The 26,826-nt window shown below is 44.1% G+C and overlaps 2 protein-coding genes and 1 long non-coding RNA gene across 3 annotated transcripts in view; 2 read left to right on the forward strand and 1 right to left on the reverse strand.

Annotated features, from left to right (window-relative positions):
- The first annotated feature begins 595 nt into the window (after positions 1–595).
- On the forward strand, positions 596–3,730 carry LOC119326341. Its single transcript, XR_005157924.1, has 2 exons — positions 596–1,289; positions 1,439–3,730. It is a non-coding gene; the product is annotated as an uncharacterized LOC119326341 (long non-coding RNA).
- A 606-nt stretch (positions 3,731–4,336) lies between these two features.
- LOC119323387 (chaperone protein dnaJ 6-like) lies at positions 4,337–7,351 on the reverse strand. Its single transcript, XM_037597033.1, has 8 exons — positions 7,095–7,351; positions 5,899–5,997; positions 5,719–5,820; positions 5,578–5,637; positions 5,380–5,486; positions 5,195–5,277; positions 4,925–5,015; positions 4,337–4,795 (listed from the first exon to the last, which is right to left on the reverse strand). The coding sequence occupies exons 1-8, from the start codon at positions 7,206–7,208 to the stop codon at positions 4,594–4,596; spliced, it is 858 nt and encodes a 285-aa protein (XP_037452930.1). The 5' UTR covers positions 7,209–7,351; the 3' UTR covers positions 4,337–4,593.
- A 17,814-nt stretch (positions 7,352–25,165) lies between these two features.
- Positions 25,166–26,826, forward strand: part of LOC119322879 — a 7,520-nt gene continuing 5,859 nt past the window's right edge. Inside the window, exon 1 of the mRNA XM_037596416.1 lies at positions 25,166–25,474. Coding sequence (XP_037452313.1) covers positions 25,298–25,474 — 177 coding nt within the window. The 5' untranslated portion in view covers positions 25,166–25,297. The remainder of the gene's footprint in view (positions 25,475–26,826) is intronic.

Here is a 26,826-nt window from a genome sequence, read left to right on the forward strand (position 1 = left end):
GAACAGTGGTATCAGTTAGTGGAGATAGCTAGTAGCCTGACCCTTACCAATGAAACCGATGCCCTTGTCTGGCAATTAGAGAGCAGGGGGGTTTACTCCACTAGCTCGCTTTACCATGTGATTAATTTTAGGGGGGTGCAACCAGTCTTTGTACCCTCGGTGTGGAAATTAAAAGTTCCACCAAAAATCCATGTCTTCCTGTGGCTCCTGGCCAACAACAAGCTAATGACCAGGGATAACCTTAGGAAAAGACAGATTATTAAGCCACTTGAGTGTGTGTTCTGCTATGAGGCCGAAACATGCTCGCATTTGTTTTTTGACTATATGGTCGCTAGACAGATCTGGCCTCTGGTCTCTAATCACTTCAGGGTGGATACTGGGACTGATTTTGAATCAGTGGCCAGATTCTGGGTTGCTGACAAAAAACACTCTGCTCTCAACACGGCCAATGCTGCTGTACTTTGGTGTATTTGGAAATATAGGAACTCTATGCTTTTCAATAACACCATGTGGACATCCATTAAGCAGGTGATGAGGCTGGTTCTAAGAACAATCAAGAATTGGGTGATCCTGTCTTCGGGTGGGGTGGCAGAAAGGCTGGAGGCCTTCTCAACACACCTAGCGACCGTTCTGAGACACCCACTGATGATCGGTGGCTGATCGCAAAGCTCGCTGGAGCCCCGCTGGTGACTCCATGGGACAAGCTGAAGATCTCAGACGACGCGGTGGGCTTCCTGTCGCCCCCCAAGAAGCGTTCAGAAGCTACATCGTTGTCGAGCCCGACCTCGACACTGGTGGCTGCCTGGTCCCCTCAGGCGGTGACTGCACCGCCGCTGAAAACGCGCAAGGCATCCCAGGAGCTAATCTGCATCTGAAACTAGCGGTGCCTGTGTTCCGGTTGCTTATCTTTGTAGTGGCTTTTAGCCGTCGTTTTCTTCTTTTCTGAACTGCTCCCCTTAGTGAGCTTATGTAATAACTGAATCTGATCTGAACTTGGTTTCATTAATATAATGGAACCGGGGAAAAGATTCCCTGTTCTTCAAAAAATATCTGTTGCCACTACAAATTCCAATTCCCGCACGTCCGAGGTGAGGAAGAAGAGAAGAGGAGATAGGGGCGTCTCCTATTTCCTGCCACTGTTTTGCAAGTGGATATAAGGCTATGGCCCCTTGCTCCAGGCCCGCTGTCCACGGCAGCCAGGGGCTCTCCCATCGGTGGTGGCTGCCCATCACTCAGACCTCCTATTTCTCGCCGGCGGGTGAGCTGATTTGGGGGCTGCTGCTTGACTGGTGAGCCTATTTCTTCTACAATCGTGTTTTTATTGATGCTTAGAACCAAAAATGATGATAGAGCTCGAACCTCATCCATATTTTGAAGTGTACGCTATTTTTCACTTTTGTGCTAGAATTTAGTCAGTTGTTTCCTCGGTGTTGTCCAGCTTGACTGCTTGAGGCCTAGGCTGCCTCTGCAGGCACAATACAGTAATGTTTGATGAGCAGCAATAGCACCAGTCAGGCATTGCCAGCCGCAGAGAGAATATCACCCATACAGAAGCATGCCTTTCTCTGTTTGTCCATGGCATTTCTTTAAAAAAAATCTCGGACTGGGTTATCCTCAGATGTAAAATCAGAAAGAAAGTCACGAGTAAGAAACTAAATTTGATGAGGGAGGAGAAATCACAGTTGGTAGTTATCACATATTGATCTCTCTAACATTGCAGATATGCAAATTTTCAAGACAATACGTCTTTTATAGCTTTCAGAATTTTTCGTTCACCAAATCAGTACTCGACCAGTCCACCTTATTAACATTACAATCACCGTTATCGCTATTATGTTCCAATATTTTGCGCTGGAGGATTTATTCCAAAAATAATCTCATATATGTGCATTCAGAAAAAAGCAAAGTCAAGTCTGAAGATATGACTGAATTCTGAACCTATCTGAGGGGTGAACTGGTGACAAATCTGGAGGCGATTCTGTAGTTAAAAGTAGTCTTGATTCGTATTTAGGTTATACCTGTAGACCTCTTTAAGGATAATAAATAATTGAGGCGGAGCTGCATATGGCTATCTTATTTCTGACCGTCAGACTTCTATTTGGGTTGTCATTTACATAACTAACATGGGCTACGATGCATGTGCAATGGGCTACTCATCTGCATTTTGTCTTTACTTTGGTGATTCTTCTACTCCCTCCGATCCATAATAAGTGTCATGGTATTAAATCAAATTTAAACTAACACCAAGACACTTATTATGGATCAGAGGGTGAACTAAAACCACGACACTAATTATAGATTGGAGGGAACATTATTTTCTACCTTGCTCGGTCAAGATATAATTCTACTTTCATTCTGCTTGCCTTTAATAATATACTTTACAACATAGTTGTGTTGTACATGATGATAGTTGATGCCATCATAGATACTACACCATACGGATTCACCACTGTCTTAGCTATGCTATGCTCTACAGATAATGAGCAAAGTAGTTGCCTTAGTAACATCATTTTTTGTTGGCTCATGTCATTATCAGTTGCATGTTCTCAGTTTACAATTCCTTTTTCAGTTTATATATGTATGCATACACCCAGTTTGCACATTCCACTATCCAAATTTTCTTAAGTACTTGTACCCTACAGATCTTAACAAATATTTGTATCGCTGTTTTGTCATGGTTGAGCATGGAAACATGTGACTTTGATGATCTTACAACACCAGATTTACGTTTCATGGTATTATCCTATGGAAAACAATTGTTGCTTTGTGTTTATTCAGAAAGTTAAAGTTATTACTTTTCTTAATTTTCTAATGACTTGACATTTAATGTAACTATGAATACATGAAAAATACCATATCATTCTATTGAACAAAGGAATGGGCGCAGCAACGCGCGCCATCATTCATCTAGTTTGTGTTTAGAGTTGTGTTGTGATATCATCCCGTGAGTCTCTGATCTTGGTCGTACACATTTGCGTGCATGATTAGTGTACGATTGAATCGGGGGCATCACGCCTGCTGCCTCGCCTTCCTCCACAGGCAATTGCACAGTTTGCCAGACTTTGGGGTGATGTCGCGAGAGTGCGGTTGCGGCATGATACGGCTGACTCAATGACTTGGAGGTGGACGACCAACGGCATGTTCTCTTCTACTACCGCCTATGCTGCGCAATTCGAGGGGGGCACTCGCTTCAACGGACAACAGCTGCTTTGGTTAGCTGACGCGTCGCTCAAGTGGTGTATCTTTGCGTGGCTTACGATTCTGGGTAAATGCCTGATGGCAAAAAACTTAAGAAGGGATGGCCTCGCGATCCGGTTTGTTGCCTGTGCCGCACGGCGGACGAGGACTCTCCTTCACATGTTGGCTCGCTGCCCCTTTGTCCAATCTCTTTGGGGCCTCATGTTACGCAGCTGCAACCTACTTGCAACCTTGGGGCCAACGTCCGCGACATCATGCCTTGTTGATTGGTGGGCCAACACCATCAATGTTGCGTCCAACAAGATGGGATGGAACGACATCGTGGTGGTCTGGTGATTCACCTAGAAAGAAAGAAATGCAAGAATTTTCAGGCACGTGATATGATATCCCCTATCAATAATGGATTCAACTCAATGCATGATGAAGTATTGATTTGGTCCCAGGCGAGTCGCCGCAAGATCATGTCCCCACCAGAGCGACCACTAGAGTCGGAATGATCACCTCACATCTGCTGATGTTGTTTGCAGCGCAATAATTGTTGTTGTTGTTTCTATACTCTACTCCCTCTGTCCCAGAATGTAAGACGTCTGTCTTACATAATGGGACAAAGGGAGTAGTTTTATGTAGAACTCCTCTCATTGAAATGAAAAACTGCGCCATCGGTGTTTCATAAACAAAATGATCCCCAAAAAAAATCAAACACAATTTCTTGATAAAAAATTCTTTTTTTTCTTGCGGGATGATAAAGAATAATTTCAAACACAAATTTAACTACTTCATTGCATAATTAAATAACGTTACCGAATTAACAGCATACATAGAATCATAAACAGTCCATTACCTACTACATTAACACTACATCAACATCGAACTGTCTAAGATAAACTGGATACTACATACATAGTACCAGCTTGATTAATCAAAATCAAACTATCTAATATGATGATTAATCAACCCATGGAATGAGTTTGATCAATTGAATTGGATTACCAAACGATTCCCTTGCCCTTGAGGAAGAAAATAGTAGTACCACACGTATCAATGAGTTTGATCAGTTGATAGTAATAATTCATACCCACAACCTGTCGTCTCACACCTCCCTTCGGCAGGCATCAAAACCACTTTGATCACACGCGAATTAAACAGACTATCACCTGGCCATGCCGGCATGCCGAGGATTTCATTTCATTCATGGGACAGGACACTTCCACAGTTGTTCACATCCAAAACCACACCACACTTGCATTCAGTTACTTATACACACGCCCACTCATAAAACAAAGCGACACTAGAGTTGCGACACAATCCCTCCACTCCACTCCACTCAACACCCATTTTTTCTCGAAGGGCCTGACGACCAAGGTAGCCTGACCTGCATGCATGTCAAGATTCATATCATTTGCGCCCCTTGGCGCGCTTCTTCTCGAGCCTCTGCCGAGCACGCTCAAACTCCTCCTCCGTGGGCTCTGAGCTGCCCGCCTTGTTGTCGTCACACTTGGACATTATAGATGACAGAACAGAGTCAAACCGCTCCTTCCTCTGTTCCCTGCGCTGCGAGATCGCCAGGATGAGGTCGCTCTCCTGGCTCTTCTTTTTCCTATGGCAGTTTCAGGAGACAAAACAGTGCAGACTTTACATAAGCAGGTGATAGCGACTAGTATCTTGAGAGGATCAAACTGGAGTGAAGTGTTTGCATTGACAGATAAATGCTAGTAGGGTAACTTACTTCACTCTCCTCTCCAATGGGTTTGTGGGTGGTTCTATCTCGGATATCTTTTTAGCCCATTTCGCATACACTTTGGTGGACTTCAGCTCGCCTACAAAGAAAGGAGACGGTAAGATAATTGCACATACAGAAGCTTTGAGGAGCCGGTTGAGTCAAACATGTAAAATCAAGCACTTTACTAGCACCTCATTGTAGATTGTAGAAGAAAATGGGACAAAAAATCAATTATATATGGAAAAATCATAGTGGCAACAGCATATGATTATTTACCTTCAGCAATTGCCTGATCAATTATATCTTTGAAGCGGTGAGAATCAAGCTTGGCATCTGAGCAAATCATAGAGCAGAAAAGTCTGCACAAAAAGGCAGAGAGTTAGAAAAAAAGAAATGAAACACAGTTGATCAGTTGCAGTTTATCAAGCTTTGGAGCAAACATTTAATCCAGCATCAATCACCTGTTCATGTTGCCCTTAAATTTTGTGTACAGTTCCTTTAAATCCTTTTTCTCAGAGTCTGACCCTCTGTACTTAGCTTCAAATTCTTCAATGTCAGCTTCTGTGACCTGAGAATAATTTAGACAAAGCAAGTTCATGATGCATTGTATAAGCAAATGGACAACGCAAGTTTCTCACTGGCATGGAGCAAACACATACCTTTCTGTACACTGTTCTGAAGTACGCTTGGAGATTGTCTGCAGCTTCTCCAACCAGTGCCTAACACAAGGGAAAAAGATTCAAGAATATAACACAGAAACTTAAAAGGTGGAAACCAAATTGCTAGGATTAGGTGCTCACATCATCATCAGTAATTCCAGTCTCATCATACAATGCCCTTTTCTCCTGGTCTCCAAGAATAGATATCACCTTCTGCAGCTGCTGGAATTTTTCATTGGCTTCCTGACAACACATAGCATTTCAATTCAGATACATGGTACATATTTACTGCACAACAAAGGTTCAGAGTTGAAATCCTACCTCATCTCCAGGATTCTTATCTGGGTGAAGACGCAAGGCCAACTTGTGATATGCCTTTTTTATCTCCTGTTGTGAAGCTGTGCTCTCAACCCCTAATATCTGCACACAGAAGGAAAAAACAAGGCATATTAAATGAGATGTAGGTCATACTATGAGATCAACAAAGTGGAGCATATCAGCATAACAATTGTTTATTAAAGTACTCCTGTAGAAATTCAGACTTAACCCCATTTGAGGTCATTGCCATGGACTGCATGTACCCTTGCAGCTCATCTGCATGTTTATTTAAACCTGGGTTTTCTACCATAGTAAGTGCAATCAAGTTGTATCCACCAACTGACTGCAAATTTGCAGCAATCAAGAAACTAGTGATGATGTTTGAGAAGAAACCATGAATGCAAGTACGGTGCAGCTTTAGTTCTTGTAACAAAAAATTATATCTTGGTTTAACTGGGCATGAAACAGAAACTTTATATACCTCATGGAAGTGAGGTCTGAATTCTGATCCATAAAATGAATAAAAATATTCCTATTCGCTAACATATGACTTACAGGACAATTGACACCTTTAACTGAACAATGGTATGTTCCTGGATCGACATATATATAGCAGCCCAGCAGATCCTAACTCCAAAATCCCAAGCAAACATCTCCCTTTCACATCCAGCCACATAACTGCTTGACCCCAGAAACAGGGCAAGGATAAAAGCCCTTTAGCACACTTACTAACCAATATGTGCGGCATGTGATCCTTTAACCCCGGGCATATTTTGGATCCGAAATGGGCATGTGTCCGGTTTTGATATGAATTGACTGCGGTTCACTAGGCTACTGTTTTGTGTGAAAAAAAATGTCATGACAGCAGGGGAAAGATATGTGTCCAGGTTTGTACATGCAGGTAACTAGTACTAGATCATAGGACTCCATATCTCGGGGCTAAACCTCCTGTGTGCGCATGTTTAATCACAATACCCAAATACTACTCACACCTGAGCGATTAGCATGGAGATCCACGAGAAATTCCTACCAAGGGAGCACCTGACTTAACAACGGACAGCCCTGGACGGGCGGCAACATCAAACAAACGTACATACGACGCCATTACTGTTCATCCACGATTCCGAAACATCCGTGCGGGATTCGATCAAACGCTATCGCCGGGATCCGAAGCCCTAGGGTCTGGACGGAGGGATTACCTCGTAGAGGCTCTTGCTCTGCGCGTCGGCGGCGGCGGCGGGCTCTTGGCCGTTCATCTCGACGTCGTCGCCGTCGCTGTCGCTGGAAACCCTAGCCCTCCTCTTGCGGCGCATTCGGTGGGAGGCGGCGGAAGTGGGGGAAGTGGAGCAGGAGACCGTGGTGACGCGATTCTTTCTTTCTTATAGAGGCGCGAGCGCAAGTGCGGGAAATTTTCCCGCGCGCCGGAAATTGGCGGACTCCCGTTTCGGCGTTTCCCGTACCGGTAACCGTCCCTTCCCTCCCACCAGAAAGCGATCAAGATGCCTGGGGTGCGGTGCGGGGGGTGAGCAGGGAGATGAATATGCCACGTCGGATATGTTTTTTGTGGGTGTCAAAATAGATAGCTTTTCCGTGCCAACTGCCAACTATCCCGTTTTTGTTTTTGTAAAGATAAAAATGATTGTACGAATGATCTGATACTTTCATTGATTGAGAATCACATATTTATACAAGGTTTTGGACGCATTGTGAAGGCGTCTGTACAAAGAGGCGCATGTACGGACAGATGCGTCTGTATGACGCTTGGACACTAATAACCGCTAACTACGTTCCCTAACGACGATTCGCTAAAGCCGCTTCGTTGATGTCGGTTCTCAACACTCCCCCTTGTACAACGTCTCTTCTTTTGATTCATCTTTGAAAGCTTCTTGTATATTTATCATTCATCTCTTGAGAGTCTCCTCCAAAAACCCTGTGGTGGAAAAATATGAGGAGAATGGTATAGATATGTTGCTAAAACTCCTTTAAACCCAGTGGGAAAAATAATAAGGAGAAAATGATGCAACATATAGAGATTATTGTCTCTTGATAACTCATATGAGAAAAACCTTCAAAGAAAGAGAAAATTATTAGTAAGTTAGAGAACAATAAACATGCTTTAGATACTTTCCTTTAAAAACATTCATAGGAAAAATAGAAAGTATAGCATATAATCTTTATGAAGATATTTGCCTCATTAAAAACATCATGAGAAAAATTTCAAAGAAACTCATAATGAAAAGAGTGCAATCAGATGTGCCATGAAAAACTCCTTTAAAACCTAGTAGGAAAAATATAAGGAGAAATATGATATGGCATACATTAACACTTGTATTTAATTGTCTCGTTAAAAACCTCTTGTGAGAAACCTATTGGAAAAACTCATACAGGAAAAGAGTACAATATTCATTATCTGCTGATAACTAAAAGGATTATATTTTCAGGAGATTTCTCCCCCTGAACTTTGCAAATCTCTGTTGGGGAACGTAGTAATTTCAAAAAAAATCCTACACACATGCAAGATCATGGTGATGACATAGCAACGAGAGGGGAGAGTGTTGTCCACGTACCCTCATAGACCGTAAGCGGAAGCGTTAGCACAACGCGGTTGATGTAGTCGTACGTCTTCACGATCCGACCGATCCAAGCGCCGAACGTACGGCACCTCCGAGTTCAGCACACGTTCAGCTCGATGACGATCCCCGGGCTCCGATCCAGCAAAGCTTCGGGGATGAGTTCCGTTAGCACGACGGCGTGGTGACGATGATGATGTTCTACCGGCACAGGGCTTCGTCTAAACTCTGCGACGATATGATCGAGGTGGAATATGGTGGAGGGGGCACCGCACACGGCTAAGGAACGATCCGTAGATCAACTTGTGTGTCTAGGGTGCCCCCCCCCGTCCCCGTATATAAAGGAGCCAGGGGGAGGAGGCGGCCGACCAAGGAGGGCGCGCCAAGGGGGGAGTCCTACTCCCACCGGGAGTAGGACTCCCTTCTTTCCTAGTTGGAGTAGGAGAAGGGGGAAGGAGGAGGAAGAGGGGAAGGAAGGGGGGGCGTCGCCCCCCTCTCCTTGTCCTATTCGGACTAGGGAGGGGAAGGGGCGCGGCCCACCTCTTGCCTCCTCTCCTCTTCTCCCTTATGGCCCATGTAGGCCCAATAACCCCCGGGAGGGTTCCGGTAACCCCCCGGTACTCCGGTAAAATGCCGATTTCACCAGGAACACTTCCGATGTCCAAACATAGGCTTCCAATATATCAATCTTTATGTCTCGACCATTTCGAGACTCCTCGTCATGTCTGTGATCACATCCGGGACTCCGAACAAACTTCGGTACATCAAAACTTATAAACTCATAATAAAAATATCATCGTAACGTTAAGCGTGCGGACCCTACGGGTTCGAGAACTATGTAGACATGACCTAGAACTATTCTCGGTCAATAACCAATAGCGGAACCTGGATGCCCATATTGGTTCCTACATATTCTACGAAGATCTTTATCAGTCAAACCGCATAACAACATACGTTGTTCCCTTTGTCATCGGTATGTTACTTGCCCGAGATTCGATCGTCGGTATCCAATACCTAGTTCAATCTCGTTACCGGCAAGTCTCTTTACTCGTTACGTAATGCATCATCCCGTAACCAACTCATTGGTCACATTGCTTGCAAGGCTTTATAGTGATGTGCATTACCGAGAGGGCCTAGAGATACCTCTCCGACAATCGGAGTGACAAAACCTAATCTCGAAATACGCCAACCCAACACCTACCTTTGGAGACACCTGTAGTACTCCTTTATAATCACCCAGTTACGTTGTGACGTTTGGTAGCACCCAAAGTGTTCCTCCGGTAAACGGGAGTTGCATAATCTCATAGTTTCAGGAATGTGTATAAGTCATGAAGAAAGCAATAGCAATATACTAAACGATCAAGTGCTAGGCTAACGGAATGGGTCATGTCAATCACGTCATTCTCCTAATGATGTGATCCCATTAATCAAATGACAACACATGCCTATGGTTAGGAAACGTAACCATCTTTGATTAATGAGCTAGTCAAGTAGAGGCATACTAGTGACGTTATGTTTGTCTATGTATTCACACATGTATCATGTTTCCGGTTAATACAATTCTAGCATGAATAATAAACATTTATCATGATATAAGGAAATAAATAATAACTTTATTATTGCCTCTAGGGCATATTTCCTTCAGTCTCCCACTTGCACTAGAGTCAATAATCTAGATTACATAGTAATGATTCTAACACCCATGGAGTCTTGGTGCTGATCGTGTTTTGCTCATGAGAGAGGCTTGGTCAATGGATCTGCAACATTTAGATCCGTATGTATCTTGCAAATCTCTATGTCTCCCACTTGGACTTGGTCCCGAATGGAATTGAAGCGTCTCTTGATGTGCTTGGTCCTCTTGTGAAATCTGAATTCCTTTGCCAAGGCAATTGCACCAGTATTGTCACAGAAGATCTTCATTGGTCCCGATGCACTAGGTATAACACCTAGATCGGAAATGAACTCCTTCATCCAGACTCCTTCATTTGCTGCTTCCGAAGCAGCTATGTACTCCGCTTCACATGTAGATCCCGCCACGACGCTTTGTTTAGAACTGCACCAACTTACAGCTCCACCGTTTAATAAAAACACGTATCCGGTTTGCGATTTAGAATCGTCCGGATCAGTGTCAAAGCTTGCATCGACGTAACCATTTACGACTAGCTCTTTGTCACCTCCATATACGAGAAACATATCCTTAGTCCTTTTCAGGTATTTCAGGATGTTCTTGACCGCTGTCCAGTGATCCACTCCTAGATTACTTTGGTACCTTCCTGCCAAGCTTATTGCTAAGCATACGTCAGGTCTGGTACACAACATTGCATACATGATAGAGCCTATGGCTGAAGCATAGGGAACATCTTTCATTTTCTCTCTATCTTCTGATGTGGTCGGGCATTGAGTTTGACTCAACTTCACACCTTGAAGCACGGGCAAGGATCCTTTCTTTGTCTGATCCATTTTGAACTTTTTCAAAATTTTATCAAGGTATGTGCTTTGTGAAAGTCCTATTTAGCGTCTTGATCTATCTCTATAAATCTTGATGCCCAATATGTAAGCAGCTTCACCGAGGTCTTTCATTGAAAAACTTTTATTCAAGTATCCCTTTATGCTATCCAGAAATTCTATATCATTTCCAATTAATAATATGTCATCTACATATAATATTAGAAATGCTACAGAGCTCCCACTCACTTTCTTGTAAATACAGGCTTCTCCAAAAGTCTGTATAAAACCATATGCCTTGATCACACTATCAAAACGTTTATTCCAACTCCGAGATGCTTGCACCAGTCCATAAATGGATCGCTGAAGCTTGCACACTTTCTTAGCACCTTTTGGATCAACAAAACCTTATGGCTGCATCATATACAACTCTTCTTCCAGAAATCCATTCAAGAATGCAGTTTTGACATCCATTTGCCATATTTCATAATCATGAAATGCAACAATAGCTAACATGATTCGGACAGACTTAAGCATTGCTACGGGTGAGAAAGTCTCATCGTAGTCAACCCCTTGAACTTGTTGAAAACCTTTCGCAACAAGTCGAGCTTTATAGACAGTTACATTACCATCAGCGTCAGTCTTCTTATTAAAGATCCATTTATTCTTAATGGCTTGCCGATCATCGAGCAAGTCAACCAAAGTCCATACTTTGTTCTCATACATGGATCCCATCTCAGATTTCATGGCCTCTAGCCATTTTGCGGAATCTGGGCTCATCATCGCTTCCTCATAGTTCGTAGGTTCATCATGGTCAAGTAACATGACTTCAGGATTACCGTACCACTCTGGTGCGGATCTTACTCTGGTAGACCTACGAGGTTCAGTAGTAACTTGATCTGAAGTTTCATGATCAATATCATTAGCTTCTTCACTAATTGGTGTAGATGTCACAGGAACTGATTTTTGTGATGAAGTACTTTCCAATAAGGGAGCAGGTACAGTTACCTCATCAAGTTCTACTTTCCTCCCACTCACTTCTTTCGAGAGAAACTCCTTCTCTAGAAAGGATCCATTCTTAGCAATGAATGTTTTGCCTTCGAATCTGTGATAGAAGGTGTACCCAACAGTCTCTTTTGGGTATCCTATGAAGACACATTTCTCTGAATTAGGTTCGAGCTTATCTGGTTGAAGTTTCTTCACATAAGCATCGCAACCCCAAACTTTAAGAAACGACAACTTTGGTTTCTTGCCAAACCACAGTTCATAAGGCGTCGTCTCAACGGATTTTGATGGTGCCCTATTTAACGTGAATGCAGTCGTCTCTAAAGCATAACCCCAGAACGATAGCGGTAAATCGGTAAGAGACATCATAGATCGCACCATATCTAGTAAAGTACGATTACGACGTTCGGACACACCATTTCTTTGTGGTGTTCCAGGTGGCATGAGTTGCGAAACTATTCCGCATTATTTCAAATGTAAACCAAACTCGTAACTCAAATATTCTCCTCCACGATCAGATCGTAGAAACTTTATTTTCTTGTTATGATGATTTTCTACTTCACTCTGAAATTCTTTGAACTTTTCAAATGTTTCAGACTTGTGTTTCATTAAGTAGATATACCCATATCTGCTCAAATCATCTATGAAGGTGAGAAAATAACAATATCCGCCACGAGCTTTAACATTCATTGGACCACATACATCTGTATGTATGATTTCCAACAAATCTGTTGCTCTCTCCATAGTACCGGAGAACGGTGTTTTAGTCATCTTGCCCATGAGGCACGGTTCGCAAGTACCAAGTGATTCATAATCAAGTGATTCCAAAAGTCCATCAATATGGAGTTTCTTCATGCGCTTTACACTGATATGACCTAAACGGCAGTGCCACAAATAAGTTGCACTCTCATTATCAACTCTGCATCTTTTGGCTTCGACATTATGAATATGTGTATCACTACTTTCGAGATTCAATAAAAATAGACCACTCTTCAAGGGTGCATGACCATAAAAGATATTACTCATATAAATAGAACAACCATTATTCTCTGATTTAAATGAATAACCGTCTCGCATCAAACAAGATCCAGATATAATGTTCATGCTCAACGCTGGCACCAAATAACAATTACTCAGGTCTAAAACTAATCCCGAAGGTAGATGTAGAGGTAGCGTGCCGACCGCGATCACATCGACTTTGGAACCGTTTCCCACGCGCATCGTCACCTCGTCCTTCGCCAGTGCTCGCTTATTCCGTAGTTCCTGTTTCGATTTGCAAATATTAGCAACAGAACCAGTATCAAATACCCAGGTGCTACTACGAGCTCTAGTAAGGTACACATCAATAACATGTATATCACATATACCTTTGTTCACCTTTCCATCCTTCTTATCCGCCAAATACTTGGGGCAGTTCCGCTTCCAGTGTCCAGTCTGCTTGCAGTAGAAGCACTCAGTTTCATGCTTAGGTCCAGACTTGGGTTTCTTCTCTTGAGCAGCAACTTGCTTGCCGTTCTTCTTGAAGTTCCCCTTCTTCTTTCCTTTGCCCTTTTTCTTGAAACTAGTGGTCTTATTGACCATCAACACTTGATGCTCCTTCTTGATTTCTACCTCCGCAGCTTTTAGCATTGCGAAGAGCTCGGGAATTGTCTTGTCCATCCCTTGCATATTATAGTTCATCACGAAGCTCTTGTAGCTTGGTGGTAGTGATTGGAGAATTCTGTCAATGACGCTATCATCTGGAAGATTAACTCCCAGTTGAATCAAGTGATTATTATACCCAGACATTTTGAGTATATGCTCACTGACAGAACTATTCTCCTCCATCTTGCAGCCGTAGAACTTATTGGAGACTTCATATCTCTCAATTCGGGCATTTGCTTGAAATATTAACTTCAACTCCTGGAACATCTCATATGCTCCATGACGTTCAAAACGTCGTTGAAGACCCGGTTCTAAGCTGTAAAGCATGGCACATTGAACTATCGAGTAGTCATCAGCTTTGCTCTGCCAGACGTTCTTAGCGTCGTCAGTTGCATCTGCAGCAGGCCTGGCACCCAGCGGTGCTTCCAGGATGTAATTCTTCTGTGCAGCAATGAGGATAATCCTTAAGTTACGGACCCAGTCCGTGTAATTGCTACCATCATCTTTCAACTTTGCTTTCTCAAGGAACGCATTAAAATTCAACGGAACAACGGCATGAGCCATCTATCTACAAACAAACATAGACAAGCAAAACACTATCAGGTACTAAGTTCATGATAAATTTAAGTTCAATTAATCATATTACTTAAGAACTCCCACTTAGACAGACATCTCTCTAGTCATCTAAGTGATCACGTGATCAAATCAACTAAACCATAACCGATCATCACGTGAGATGGAGTAGTTTTCATTGGTGAACATCATTATATTGATCATATCTACTATATGATTCACGCTCGACCTTTCGGTCTCCGTGTTCCGAGGCCATATCTGCATATGCTAGGCTCGTCAAGTTTAACCTGAGTATTCTGTGTGTGCAAAACTGGCTTGCACCCGTTGTAGATGGACGTAGAGCTTATCACACCGAATCATCACGTGGTGTCTGGGCACGACGAACTTTGGCAATGGTGCATACTCAGGGAGAACACTTCTTGATAATTTTAGTGAGAGATCATCTTAAAATGCTACCGTCAATCAAAGCAAGATAAGATGCATAAAGGATAAACATCACATGCAATCAATATAAGTGATATGATATGGCCATCATCATCTTGTGCTTGTGATCTCCATCTTCGAAGCACCATCGTGATCACCATCGTCACTGGCGCGACACCTTGATCTCCATCGTAGCATCATTGTCGTTACGCCATCTATTGCTTCTACGACTATCGCTACCGCTTAGTGATAAAGTAAAGCAATTACAGGGCGTTTGCATTTCATACAATAAAGCGACAACCATATGGCTCCTGCCAGTTGCCGATAACTTCGGTTACAAAACATGATCATCTCATACAATAAAATATAGCATCACGTCTTGACCATATCACATCACAACATGCCCTGCAAAAACAAGTTAGACGTCCTCTACTTTGTTGTTGCAAGTTTTACGTGGCTGCTACGGGCTTAGTAAGAACCGTTCTTACCTACGCATCAAAACCACAACGATAGTTCATCAAGTTAGTGTTGTTTTAACCTTTGCAAGGACCGGGCGTAGCCACACTCGATTCAGCTAAAGTGAGACAGACAGACACCCGCCAGTCACCTTTAAGCACGAGTGCTCGTAACGGTGAAACCAGTCTCGCGTAAGCGTACACGTAATGTCGGTCCGGGCCGCTTCATCTCACAATACCGCCGAACCAAAGTATGACATGCTGGTAAGCAGTATGACTTGTATCGCCCACAACTCACTTGTGTTCTACTCGTGCATATAACATCAACGCATAAAACCTGGCTCTGATACCACTGTTGGGGAACGTAGTAAGTTCAAAAAAATCCTACGCACATGCAAGATCATGGTGATGACATAGCAATGAGAGGGGAGAGTGTTGTCCACGTACCCTCGTAGACCGTAAGCGGAAGCGTCAGCACAACGCGGTTTATGTAGTCGTACGTCTTCACGATCCGACCGATCCAAGCGCCGAACGTACGACACCTCCGAGTTCAGCACACGTTCAGCTCGATGACGATCCCCGGGCTCCGATCCAGCAAAGCTTCGGGGATGAGTTCCGTCAGCACGACGGCGTGGTGACGATGATGATGTTCTACCGGCGTAGGGCTTCGTCTAAACTCCGCGACAATATGACCGAGGTGGAATATGGTGGAGGGGGGCACCGCACACGGCTAAGGAACGATCCATAGATCAACTTATGTGTCTAGGGTGCCCCCCCCCCGCCCCCGTATATAAAGGAGCCAGGGGGAGGAGGCGACCGACCAGTAGGAGAAGGGGGAAGGAGGAGGAAGAGGGGAAGGAAGGGGGGGGGCGCCGCCCCCCTCTCCTTGTCCTATTCGGACTAGGGAGGGGAGGGGGCACGGCCCACCTCTTGCCTCCTCTACTCTTCTCCCTTATGGCCCATGTAGGCCCAATAACCCCCGGGAGGGTTCCGGTAACCCCCCAGTACTCCAGTAAAATGCCGATTTCACCCGAAACGCTTCCGATGTCCAAACATAGGCTTCCAATATATCAATCTTTATGTCTCGACCATTTCGAGACTCCTCGTCATGTCCGTGATCACATCCGGGACTCCGAACAAACTTCGGTACATCAAAACTTATAAACTCATAATAAAACTGTCATCGTAACGTTAAGCGTGTGGACCCTACGGGTTCGAGAACTATGTAGACATGACCTAGAACTATTCTCGGTCAATAACCAATAGCGGAACCTGGATGCCCATATTGGTTCCTACATATTCTACGAAGATCTTTATCGGTCAAACCGCATAACAACATACGTTGTTCCCTTTGTCATCGGTATGTTACTTGCCCGAGATTCGATCGTCGGTATCCAATACCTAGTTCAATCTCGTTACCGGCAAGTCTCTTTACTCGTTACATAATGCATCATCCCGTAACCAACTCATTGGTCACATTGCTTGCAAGGCTTTATAGTGATGTGCATTACCGAGAGGGCCTAGAGATACCTCTCCGACAATCGGAGTGACAAAACCTAATCTCGAAATACGCCAACCCAACACCTACCTTTGGAGACACCTGTAGTACTCCTTTATAATCACCTAGTTACGTTGTGACGTTTGGTAGCACCCAAAGTGTTCCTCCGGTAAACGGGAGTTGCATAATCTCATAGTTTCAGGAACGTGTAAAAGTCATGAAGAAAGCAATAGCAATATACTAAACGATCAAGTGCTAGGCTAACGGAATGGGTCATGTCAATCACATCATTCTCCTAATGATGTGATCCCATTAATCAAATGACAACACGTGCATATGGTTAGGAAACATAACCATCTTTGATTAATGAGCTAGTCAAGTAGAGGCATACTAGTGACGTTATGTTTGTCTATGTATTCACACATGTATCATGTTTCCGGTTAATACAATTCTAGCATGAATAATAAACATTTATCATGATATAAGGAAATAAATAATAACTTTATTATTGCCTCTAGGGCATATTTCCTTCAATCTCGAAGTCATCTCATACCAATTCCATGAATGCATTTCTGGAATGTTGAATTTGGTAAAGACTTTGTGAACAAATCTGCTAGATTGTCACATGATTTAGTTTGCAAAATACCAATTTCTCCATTTTTCTGTAATGCATGAGGATAGAACAACTTAGGAGAAATGTGTTTTGTGATATTACTTTTTGTATAACCCATTTGCGTTTGAGCAACACAAGCTGCATTATCTTCATAAATAATAATTGGTGATCCTAATGAACCAACACCACATGCAGTTTGAATGTGGTTAATCATCCTGCGAAGCCATACACATTCCTTTGATGCTTCAAATAATGCAATAATTTCAGAATGATTAGTGGAAGTTGCTACAAGAGTCTGTTTTGTTGACTTCCAAGAAAAGCAGTTTCACCATATAAGAATACAAAACCTGTCTGTGACCTGGCGTTGTGAGGATCAGATAGATAGCTAGCGTCAGTATATCCTACCATAGTCATATCTTGGTTTTTCTGATAGAATAAACCAAGATCTTTTGTGCCATGTAAATATCTAAGGATATTCTTTACTCCCGTCCAATGACGTTTTGTTGGAGCAGCACTATGTCTAGCTAGTAAATTTACCGCAAATGCAATATCAGGCCTGGTGCAATTTGCAAGGTACATTAGCGCACCAATGGCACTGAGATATGGGAACTCGGGTCCTAATATATTTTCGTCATCATCCCGAGGTCTAAAAGGATCTTTATTCATATCAAGGGATCTGACAACCACGGGTGTCTTGGTTGGATATGATTTATCCATATTAAATTTCTCCAAAACCTTTTGAATATAAGCAGGTTGGTATACTAAAATTCCTGAGGGAAGGTGCTCAAGCTGTAAGCCTAAGCAGAATTTGGTCTTTCCCAAATCTTTCATCTCAAATTCCGCCATTAGATGATTGCGTGCTTCTTCTGTATCAGGTGTACTCCCAATGATATTGATGTCATCAATGTACACAGAGATGATGCAAAATCCATTTGAGGATTTCTTTATAAATACACAAGGGCAATCATCATTATTTGAGTAGCCTTTCTGAATAAGGAACTCACTTAGTCGGTTATACCACATTCTACCCGACTGTTTTAAGCCATAGAGTGACTTTTGTAATTTTACACAATATGCGTTGCGATTTGCTTTTGGATTCGGCATTTTATGTCATTCAGGGACTTTCATATATATGTCCGATTTGAGTGACCCATATAAGTATGCTGTCACTACATCCATCAACTGCATAGATAAACTCATTTGTACTGCCATAGATATTAAGTATCGAAACGTTATTCCACTCATAACAGGAGAGTATGTATCATCGTAATCGATGCCGGGTCTCTGCGTGAACCCTTGTGCTACAAGCCTCACTTTGTATCTCACCATCTCATTGTTTTCATTCCTTTTCCGAACAAAAACCCATTTCGCTCCCACAGGGAAGACATTACGAGGAGTAGGTATTACTGAGGAAAATACCTCTCTTTTATTGAGCGAGCGCAGTTCTGCCTCAATTGCTTCCTTCCATTTAGGCCAATCAGGACGCTTGAGGCACTCCCTGACGGTCTTTGGTTTTGGATCCAGTTGAAGGGTTTTGGCAATTTCGGAGTCAAAATATATGTCGACAATTGTAGTCTCTCTGTTGTATGATTCTCCTGATTCTATATAGTTTATGGAAATTTCTTTTATACCTTCAGACTCTATGTGATTTCCCACAACAATAGAGTCATGGTGTTCCGATGTCCCAGCTATTATATTTGTATGCGCATTTATGCTGGGTTCTAGATGTTGAGCATCTGATTGGTGTCCTTCAACTTGAGGTTGAATTGCATTTACTGGTAGAGGATTTGATTTCCTCTGTTTCCTCGGAGGCTTTTGAGAAGCTATATTCCGGCTAACCAGATTTCTCCCCCTCTTACTCTCATTTGGGTTTTGAGTGGTTTTACTTGGTACCTCCACTCGTTCTGGTGCATTAACAGCGGGAATATGTGATTTAGTGACACCTTTATGGTCAGTAAATGCATCTGGCAGGTTATTTGCAATGTGTTACAAATCTATAATCCTCTGAACTTCAGTTTCAGATTCTTTAGTACGTGGATCTAAGGACTGGATGCCTGTTACATTCCAATCGATTTCCTGGCATCTTTGTGGTTTGATTCTCCCCCTAATGCCGGGAAATGGTCCTCATCAAAAATAGAATCGGCGTAGCGGGCAGTAAACAGGTCCCCTGTAAGAGGTTCAAGATATTTTATAATTGACGGAGAATTATTACCCACATAGATCCCTAGTTTTCTGTGGGCGCCCATGGTTGTACGCTGCGGTGGTGATATCGGTACGTATACTGCGCAACCGAATTTTCGCAGATGGGAAATACTTGGCTGAGTGCCACGTACTATCTGTATCGGGGAGGTTGTATGATATGCAGTTGGTCTGATTTGTATCAGATCGGCGGCGTGTAATACCGCATGTGCCCAACAAGATGCTGGTGAATTACAATTCTATAATAGTGGTCGAGCAACTAATTTTACTCTTTTGATGAGAGATTCAGCCAAACCATTTTGTGTATGAACATATGGCACATAATGTTCTAAATGAATGCCCATAGCCATGCAATAGTCATTGAATGCACGTGAAGAAAATTCAGTGGCATTATCCATTCGAATTGTTTTTATCCTATTTTCAGGATGATTTGCTCTTAATTTGATAATTTGAGCAATTATCTTGGCAAAAGCATGATTTCGTGTGGACAATAGACACACATGTGAGCATCTAGTAGATGCATCTATGAGTACCATGAAATATCTAAAAGGTCCCGATAGTGGTTGAATTGGACCACATATATCTCCTTGAATGCGTTCAAGAAAATTAAGTGACTCATTTTTTACTTTAAGATGAGATGGTCTTATAATTAATTTCCCAGTTGCACATGTAGTGCACACAAAATCTGATGATTTAGGGAAGTTTTTAGTTGGAAGGCTGTGACCAATAGAATTGTCAATAATTTTTCTCATCATCCCTATGCCAGGATGACCTAGGCGATCATGCCAAGTCTTGAATTTATCAAGGTCTTGAAAAATTATTTTGTACGCAACATGTGTAACGGGTTTTGTATAACTGTAATATAATCCAGATGAAAAAGAGGGGAATTTCTCAAGAATTTGTTTCTCAGACCCAGTACTCTTTGTTAAAAGTAAATATTCAAAATTATTTTCAGAAATTGTTTCCAGATGGAAATTATTTGACCTGAGGTCTTTGAAACTTAGAAGGGTTCGTGTAGATTCAGGATACAAGAGTGCATCCTCAATTACAATTGTAGTACCCATAGGTAGAACGAGTGTGGCTCGTCTTGAACCAATAATCGAGGCATCTCGATCGGCGATGGTCATAATATTCCCTTTTCTCTTAGTTAGAGTTTGGAAATATTTTATTTCCCTTAATATTGTGTTAGTGGTACAACTGTCCACCAAACATAATTCTTCTTCCATTGGATTATTTTCCCGTAAAATCTATATAGAGTGAGAGAATATTTTAGGATGAAATTTTATTCATTACTCACATATAAATACATACAAAGTATTCATATTACATTTACAAATATAAATATGACATTGTGTCTGAATTACATAATATGGTTGGTCCGTAGGACTTTATTCTACTTAGAGTTATACAAATTATAACTTCCATTATTACAATAAAATAGCTGATAACATCAAATGAGTGATGTGGAGATTATATGAGATCTCCGTATGCGTCTTGGGTGTATTCCACCATCATGTTGTCGACATCAAGAAGATCTTCATCCTTCTTCCTTGTTTCCTGAGGAGCTCTTTGAGAAGGGCTAACTTCAAGGTTCTCTTCTTGTTGTAAAGCATTGAAGTGAGCTTCTGCTTTTCCATGAACTTGTTTGCCTTCCCCGATGGATTTGAGATATAAATCCGCTAGATGCTTGGGAGTTCGGTATTTGCTAGTACGATGGTTAGTACATCCACACCTTTGACAAATCTCGGAGTTGGTGTTTCGGTCATTTTTCTTGAAGTGACCTTTACCTTTAGATTGACCAACGCTTTTCTGCTTGTTGTTCCTTTTCCACTTTCCATTGAATTTCAAGAAATTCTTTTTGTTGCCCCCATACTTTTTAGTAAACTGAGTGTTAGCATGTGCCTCAGGGAGTGGCATTGAGCCCGTTGGGCGTGTCTGATGATTCTTCATGAGAAGTTCATCATGTTTCTCAGCCTGAAGTAAAGTGTATATGAGCTCAGAATACTTTTTGTATTTTTGTTGACGATACTGATGTTGTAGTACTCTCATTGAGGGGTGGAAAATGCACAAGGTCTTCTCAATAAGGTCTTCTTCGGAAATTGCTTGATTGCAAAACCTTAGTTTTGAGTTAACCTTGTGAACTGCAGAGTTATATGCTGCCACAGATTTGAAATCTTGGAACCTTATGAGGGACCATTCTCTCTGTGCTTCTGGCAGCATAACTGCTCTTTGTTGGTCATATCTCTCCTTGAGAGAGTTCCACAAAACTAGTGGATCTTCTTCCATCAAATATTCCGACTTTAAGTCCGGATGGAGATGGTGCCTTAAGAAACTTAAAGCGGTATATTTGGCTGCCGTGGGGATTTCTCCGGCGCCTTCAATGGGTGTGATGATGGTGGAACCGAGTTTACGACTTTCAAGGGCTATCTTTGCATCCATAGCCCATGGTAAATAGTTACTACCATCTAGTTCAAGTTCATGAAATTCTCTGTTCATGACGCCAGCCATTTCCTGCATGGTATTATCATGCATAATTTTAGTTTTACTATGAGAGTAAAATATAAGTACAACAAATGCTTCGAAGAAGCAAAATTTTCAAGTATAGCTGATGCTTTATACTTATATGTGTAGACCTCATTTTATGTATATGGCACTTTGAAGATAGTCACCATTGCGGTGTAGATCTCACAGTAATGGAGAGCATAATCTGGTTTTGACCAGTAGATGTTCATATGTCCATTACCTTGTGTCATACTACATTTTACAAAAACACTTTGAAGGTAGTCATCTGTCAAAATACTAGATGTAGACCTTACAACAAGAGTGGATAGTCTGCAATTTGGTGCAGTAGATCACACAATTACCTTGTGATTTGCAAGTATAAAATTCGAGGTAGTCACATCAATTTCGTATATTTGGGAGAGCACTCGAAGATAGTCATTTTGCCAAAATAGAAAAGGCAAAATGTAGATCTTTCAGCGATGAGGGTAATCTGCAAAGTGCAGTAGATGCCTCATCTGCCTTGTGATCCCAAATTTTGAATTGTAAAATAAAATTGTTGTACATAAGAATTACATATTCTAAAAAAAATGCTGAAGCAATCATATAGAATATGTACACATAGTCTGAGACTTTATGTTAGACGATACATAGTCTAAATATTCACACTTATAATACAGTACTGAATATGATAAGCAGAGGTTCTTAATACAATAAAAAACTAATCTCATATAGAAAGAACAAGCTGCTGTACAATATATACACTATGGCTATTTCCTGTTGGAAACGACACAGCGCCAGCAGCCATTTATTGGATTTCTTGGCCTGTAGGCCTGTTTGGTGAGAACGTACGTGACTTGGGCTGGCCCATGCACCGACAGAGAGAAGGATAAGGATAGCACGCACGAGGGTTTCCCACACAGCGCCGCTTCTCCCGTTCCCCACTTCTCTGCTTGATCTGGCACAACACCTCACCACACCGTCTCTTCTCTGCTCATGGCGTCGTCTTCAAGGGAGGCGGGGTGTGCCCCGCATCTCCGCACGACCCCCGCCGCTGCTGCACGCCCCGGGGGCGCCGGTGAGGCCGAGGGCCGCCGGCGACCACGCGCCCCGGACGGCTGCGCGGTTTTGCGCCATGGCCGCGGCGAACTGCCGCAGTATCCGACGCGCCTCCGGTGGAGGTGTGGGAGGGAGGGGTGGCGCTGGAGGCAGGGGTGGTGTCGCCGGTGATGAATGAGGCGGCGGCGGCGTCGACGACGAGCCCTGTCCTTTCATCTCCTCTTCTTCTTCTTGATGGCCATGTTCAGATCGGGGACGGTGGAGTAGGCATGGACTTCCACTGCTGCCGGCGTCGGAGACGGGAGATCCGGGACAGGACCGTATCCAGGAGGGAAGAAGTGCTCCGGCAGTTCATCCGACGGCGTCGGTGACGGCAGCCGCGGTTGTGCGCCCGTACGCGCTGGGCACGGTCCAAACTCGTGCTGCAGGCAGTACGGGGGCAGTGGTGGCGGCGCGAGTTCACAAGGGAACATCTCCTCTTCTCCGAGAAACGGCGCCGATGGCCCTGCAAGCAACCACTCCATCGGAGGGATGGAGAAGACAGTTGGTGTAGTCGCGTGTCCGACGTACTCGTTGGCGACTGCCGGAGCCGAAGGCCCGGCCTGGTGCATTGCAGGTATCTCTCCATTTGCAGTAGTGGCCGTGGCGGAAGGCCCAGCCTGGTGCACAGGGTGGTTGCCATGGCGTGCATATCCACGGCGGCGGTTCTGGCGGTGGTTCCAGGCGAAGAAGCGGCGACGTGGGCCGCTCCTTACACCAAGGCCATGACGGCGACGGTTCTGGCGGTGGTTCCAGGCGAAGAAGCGGCGACGTGGGCCGCTCCTTACACCAAGGCCATGACGGCGACGTGCGGCACGGTGGCGAGGAGTGCGGGAAAGGCGACGGCTCTCTCTTTGGATAAAGCGAGCGAAAGCGAAAGCCGCAGATGACAGGTTTCTCCCTGCCATGACCTACCTTTTCTTTTCCTTCCCGGTGATGGCACTATCTCTCTTTCGGCAGAGCAGTGCTGATAACGTGTAAAGATAAAAGTGGTTGTACGAATGATCTGATACTTTCATTGATTGAGAATCACATATTTATACAAGATTTAAGACGCACTGTGAAAGCGTCTGTATAAAAAAGAGGCGCCTGTATGTCCGTACGATGCTTGGACACTAATAACCGCTAACTACGTTTCCTAACAACGATTCGCTAAAGCCGCTTCATTGATGTCGGTTCTCAACAGTTTTAGAACTTTCATTAGAGCATCTCCAACGGGACGCACCACGCGGCGCGCTAAAAAACAGTTTACAGCGCCGGAATGGTCAGGTTTTGCTCGCAGTGGAGCGCTGGCTCCAGCAACCGCTGCCAAAAAATACGCGTGCGCGGCGCTCTAGCGCACTACACTCTAGCGCACTAAACTACAGCGCGCGCGAGCAGCCGGTGTTTTGTAATATGTTCAATTTGAAGACAATATGGTGATATAGCATAGTTTAAAATCATCCATACAAGTTCGTGACGTAAAAGTTTAAAATCATGCCACATCACATCATCATTCAACCAAGTTCAAAATCATGCAACCAAGTTCATAACATAAAAGTTCACACAAACAAATGGTAAGTCAATAATTATGTATCATCCTCGTCTTCGTCCTCCTCTTCCTCCGATTCTTCATCCTGACGATTCTTCCTCCTCCTCTTCATTGTGTTGCGCCGCTTCATCATGGGAAGCTCGGAAGATGTTGGCAAGATCTCTAACGGCATCATGCGAAGGTATGTGAGGCACACCGGAAGACATGCGTCCACCCATGACAGCATGAAAAGGCCGCACGCGACACCGGTGCTTGGAGGAGCACCGGCGGAGGCGAAGCCAAAACTCCCCGCGCTAGGGTTTGCGCCGGCGACGGCAGCGAAGGGGTCGCGGGGGCAGGAAGAGGTGAGGGGGATGTCGGCGCTGCCGTCCACCGGGCGAATTCGCCGGCGGCGGTATGGGCGGGGAGAAAGCGGCGCGGCGCTCGAGTGTGTAGCGCGCGGAAGCGGGCGCACGAAATAAGCGGCGCGCGATGTCGTTTCGCCCCGCGCGTTGAACTACTTATGCAGCGCGCATTTTTTGCACCTTCGCTGGAGCGCCCGGAGCGGCTGCGCGCGCAAAAATCTGTGTTTTCCAGCGCGGCCGTTGGAGATGCTTTTAATTTCCAGCCATCTGTTTTTTATTTGGCTTCAGGCTGATTTTCTGTCCCGTCGGATCGTGCACGAATCTTGGCGACGGTGGTGTTCTCATTCTCCTTTTCTTTTGCCCGCGTGTGTGCGTGGAAGGCTGGTTTGCGGATTTCAGTCCCAAAAGAGCAGCAACAGCAACGACGGCGACAGCCGATTCCCCGGCCGAATTCGTGCGATCTCCGGCGGAATCTGTTCTGCGCAGGAATCGGCGGGCGGAGCGAATGACGGTACCGGAGGCGGTGGCACTAGACATACCGGCGGAAGAGGGTTCGCCGGTGGCCAGGGTGCCGCGGCGGATCAGGAGGAGGCTCCTCCAGGCGCGTGAGTCAAGCGCCGACGCGCCGGCAACCGCCGAAGAGATCGAGACCAAGCTCCGCGACGCCCAACTCCGGAGTCAGGTTGGCACGCTCCACCTTTTTTCTTTCTTTCCCGCTGCGTGCTTCATTATTTCGCGTTCATAGTTTGAGTATGACTTCGAAATGGAGATTTAGCCAACACGTTTATGCGGTATAAAAAAAATCGATTTCTCAGAGCCCGGTGAACCCCTGAACCCTTGCCTTGTGCAGAAGAAGATGACATTTGGCTATCAGATCCATTTCCGGTCGAGGGGTATACTTCTTATGTTGAGCATCAGGCTTCATTGCATTTTCTGACCTTTCATGCCTAATCTCTATAGACTTTGCACGAGCGATGCGATCTTTTGGTGTTAAGGGATCTGCGGACCGATTTCCTGTAAGATATCCAAGGAATAGTTACGCTCCGGTTAATCATAGTAATTGGACGAAACAAAATATGCATTAATAAAGCCAAATAACAGTATGAAAGCCTTCAAGGACAGCAAAGAAACCCGTAAATTTAGCCAGATCCCAGTCGCACCCAAGCAACTGACAGATGCCACTCCACATGAAATGTGCAAGGTGACAGGACAGATATGCAGCACATTTTCCTCCTCACCACACAACGCACAGGACGGCCCGTGATACTTAAGTATTTGGTCAGTACAAGGGGGACGATCTCTGGCAAGTTGCCAAGTGAAAATCTTGATCTTTAAAGGCGATCGACGCTCCACATATCCTTCAAGTGAGCCACTTCTTGGCAAATCCTAGAGTAGAGTGACCTGGACGAGAAAATCCCTGAAGGTTCCAGTGCCCAGGACATGGATTTGTCAATGGAACCCATTTGAACCTGCTCCATCACTGAGTGAAGCGCCTCCCACGGTAGGAGCTCATCATGGCTGAAGGAGCGGTGAAAATGGATATGTTAGCCATCACCTCTAAATGCCTAATCAGCCGTGAACGAGGGGTTGGAACAAATGTTAAACAACAGGGGAAACCGGTATTTCAAGGGGCTTGCACCATGCCACCAATCCATCTAGAAAAAAGCGTCAGTTGGCTGTCGTTAACTGCATGCATGCTTAGCACCGAGCTTGAAGATATATTTAATGCGGTCGATGCTTTTCCGAAATTGAGACCCCCCTGCCCCAACGCAGAAGTAGATATCCGAGGCCTCGGGATATTTAGCTGAAACGAATATCTTTCTAGAGGCTCCTGTCATCTTGGTACAACTTCCAGATCCACTTTAGGGTGGTGCGCTGCCAGCCAATTGACTAAGATCTCTTCAGTCCAGCTATTTCCCAAAAGAAGTGGGAGCGGTGCTTGTTCATGGCAGCATGAATTCTGTCTGGCAGCATGTAAAGTCAAGTACCTTGGTAGTCTGGATAAGCACATATTACTGTGTTAGTGAGGATTAG

Source organism: Triticum dicoccoides, chromosome 6B, assembly GCF_002162155.2.
Source record: "Triticum dicoccoides isolate Atlit2015 ecotype Zavitan chromosome 6B, WEW_v2.0, whole genome shotgun sequence".
NCBI lineage: Eukaryota > Viridiplantae > Streptophyta > Magnoliopsida > Poales > Poaceae > Triticum > Triticum dicoccoides.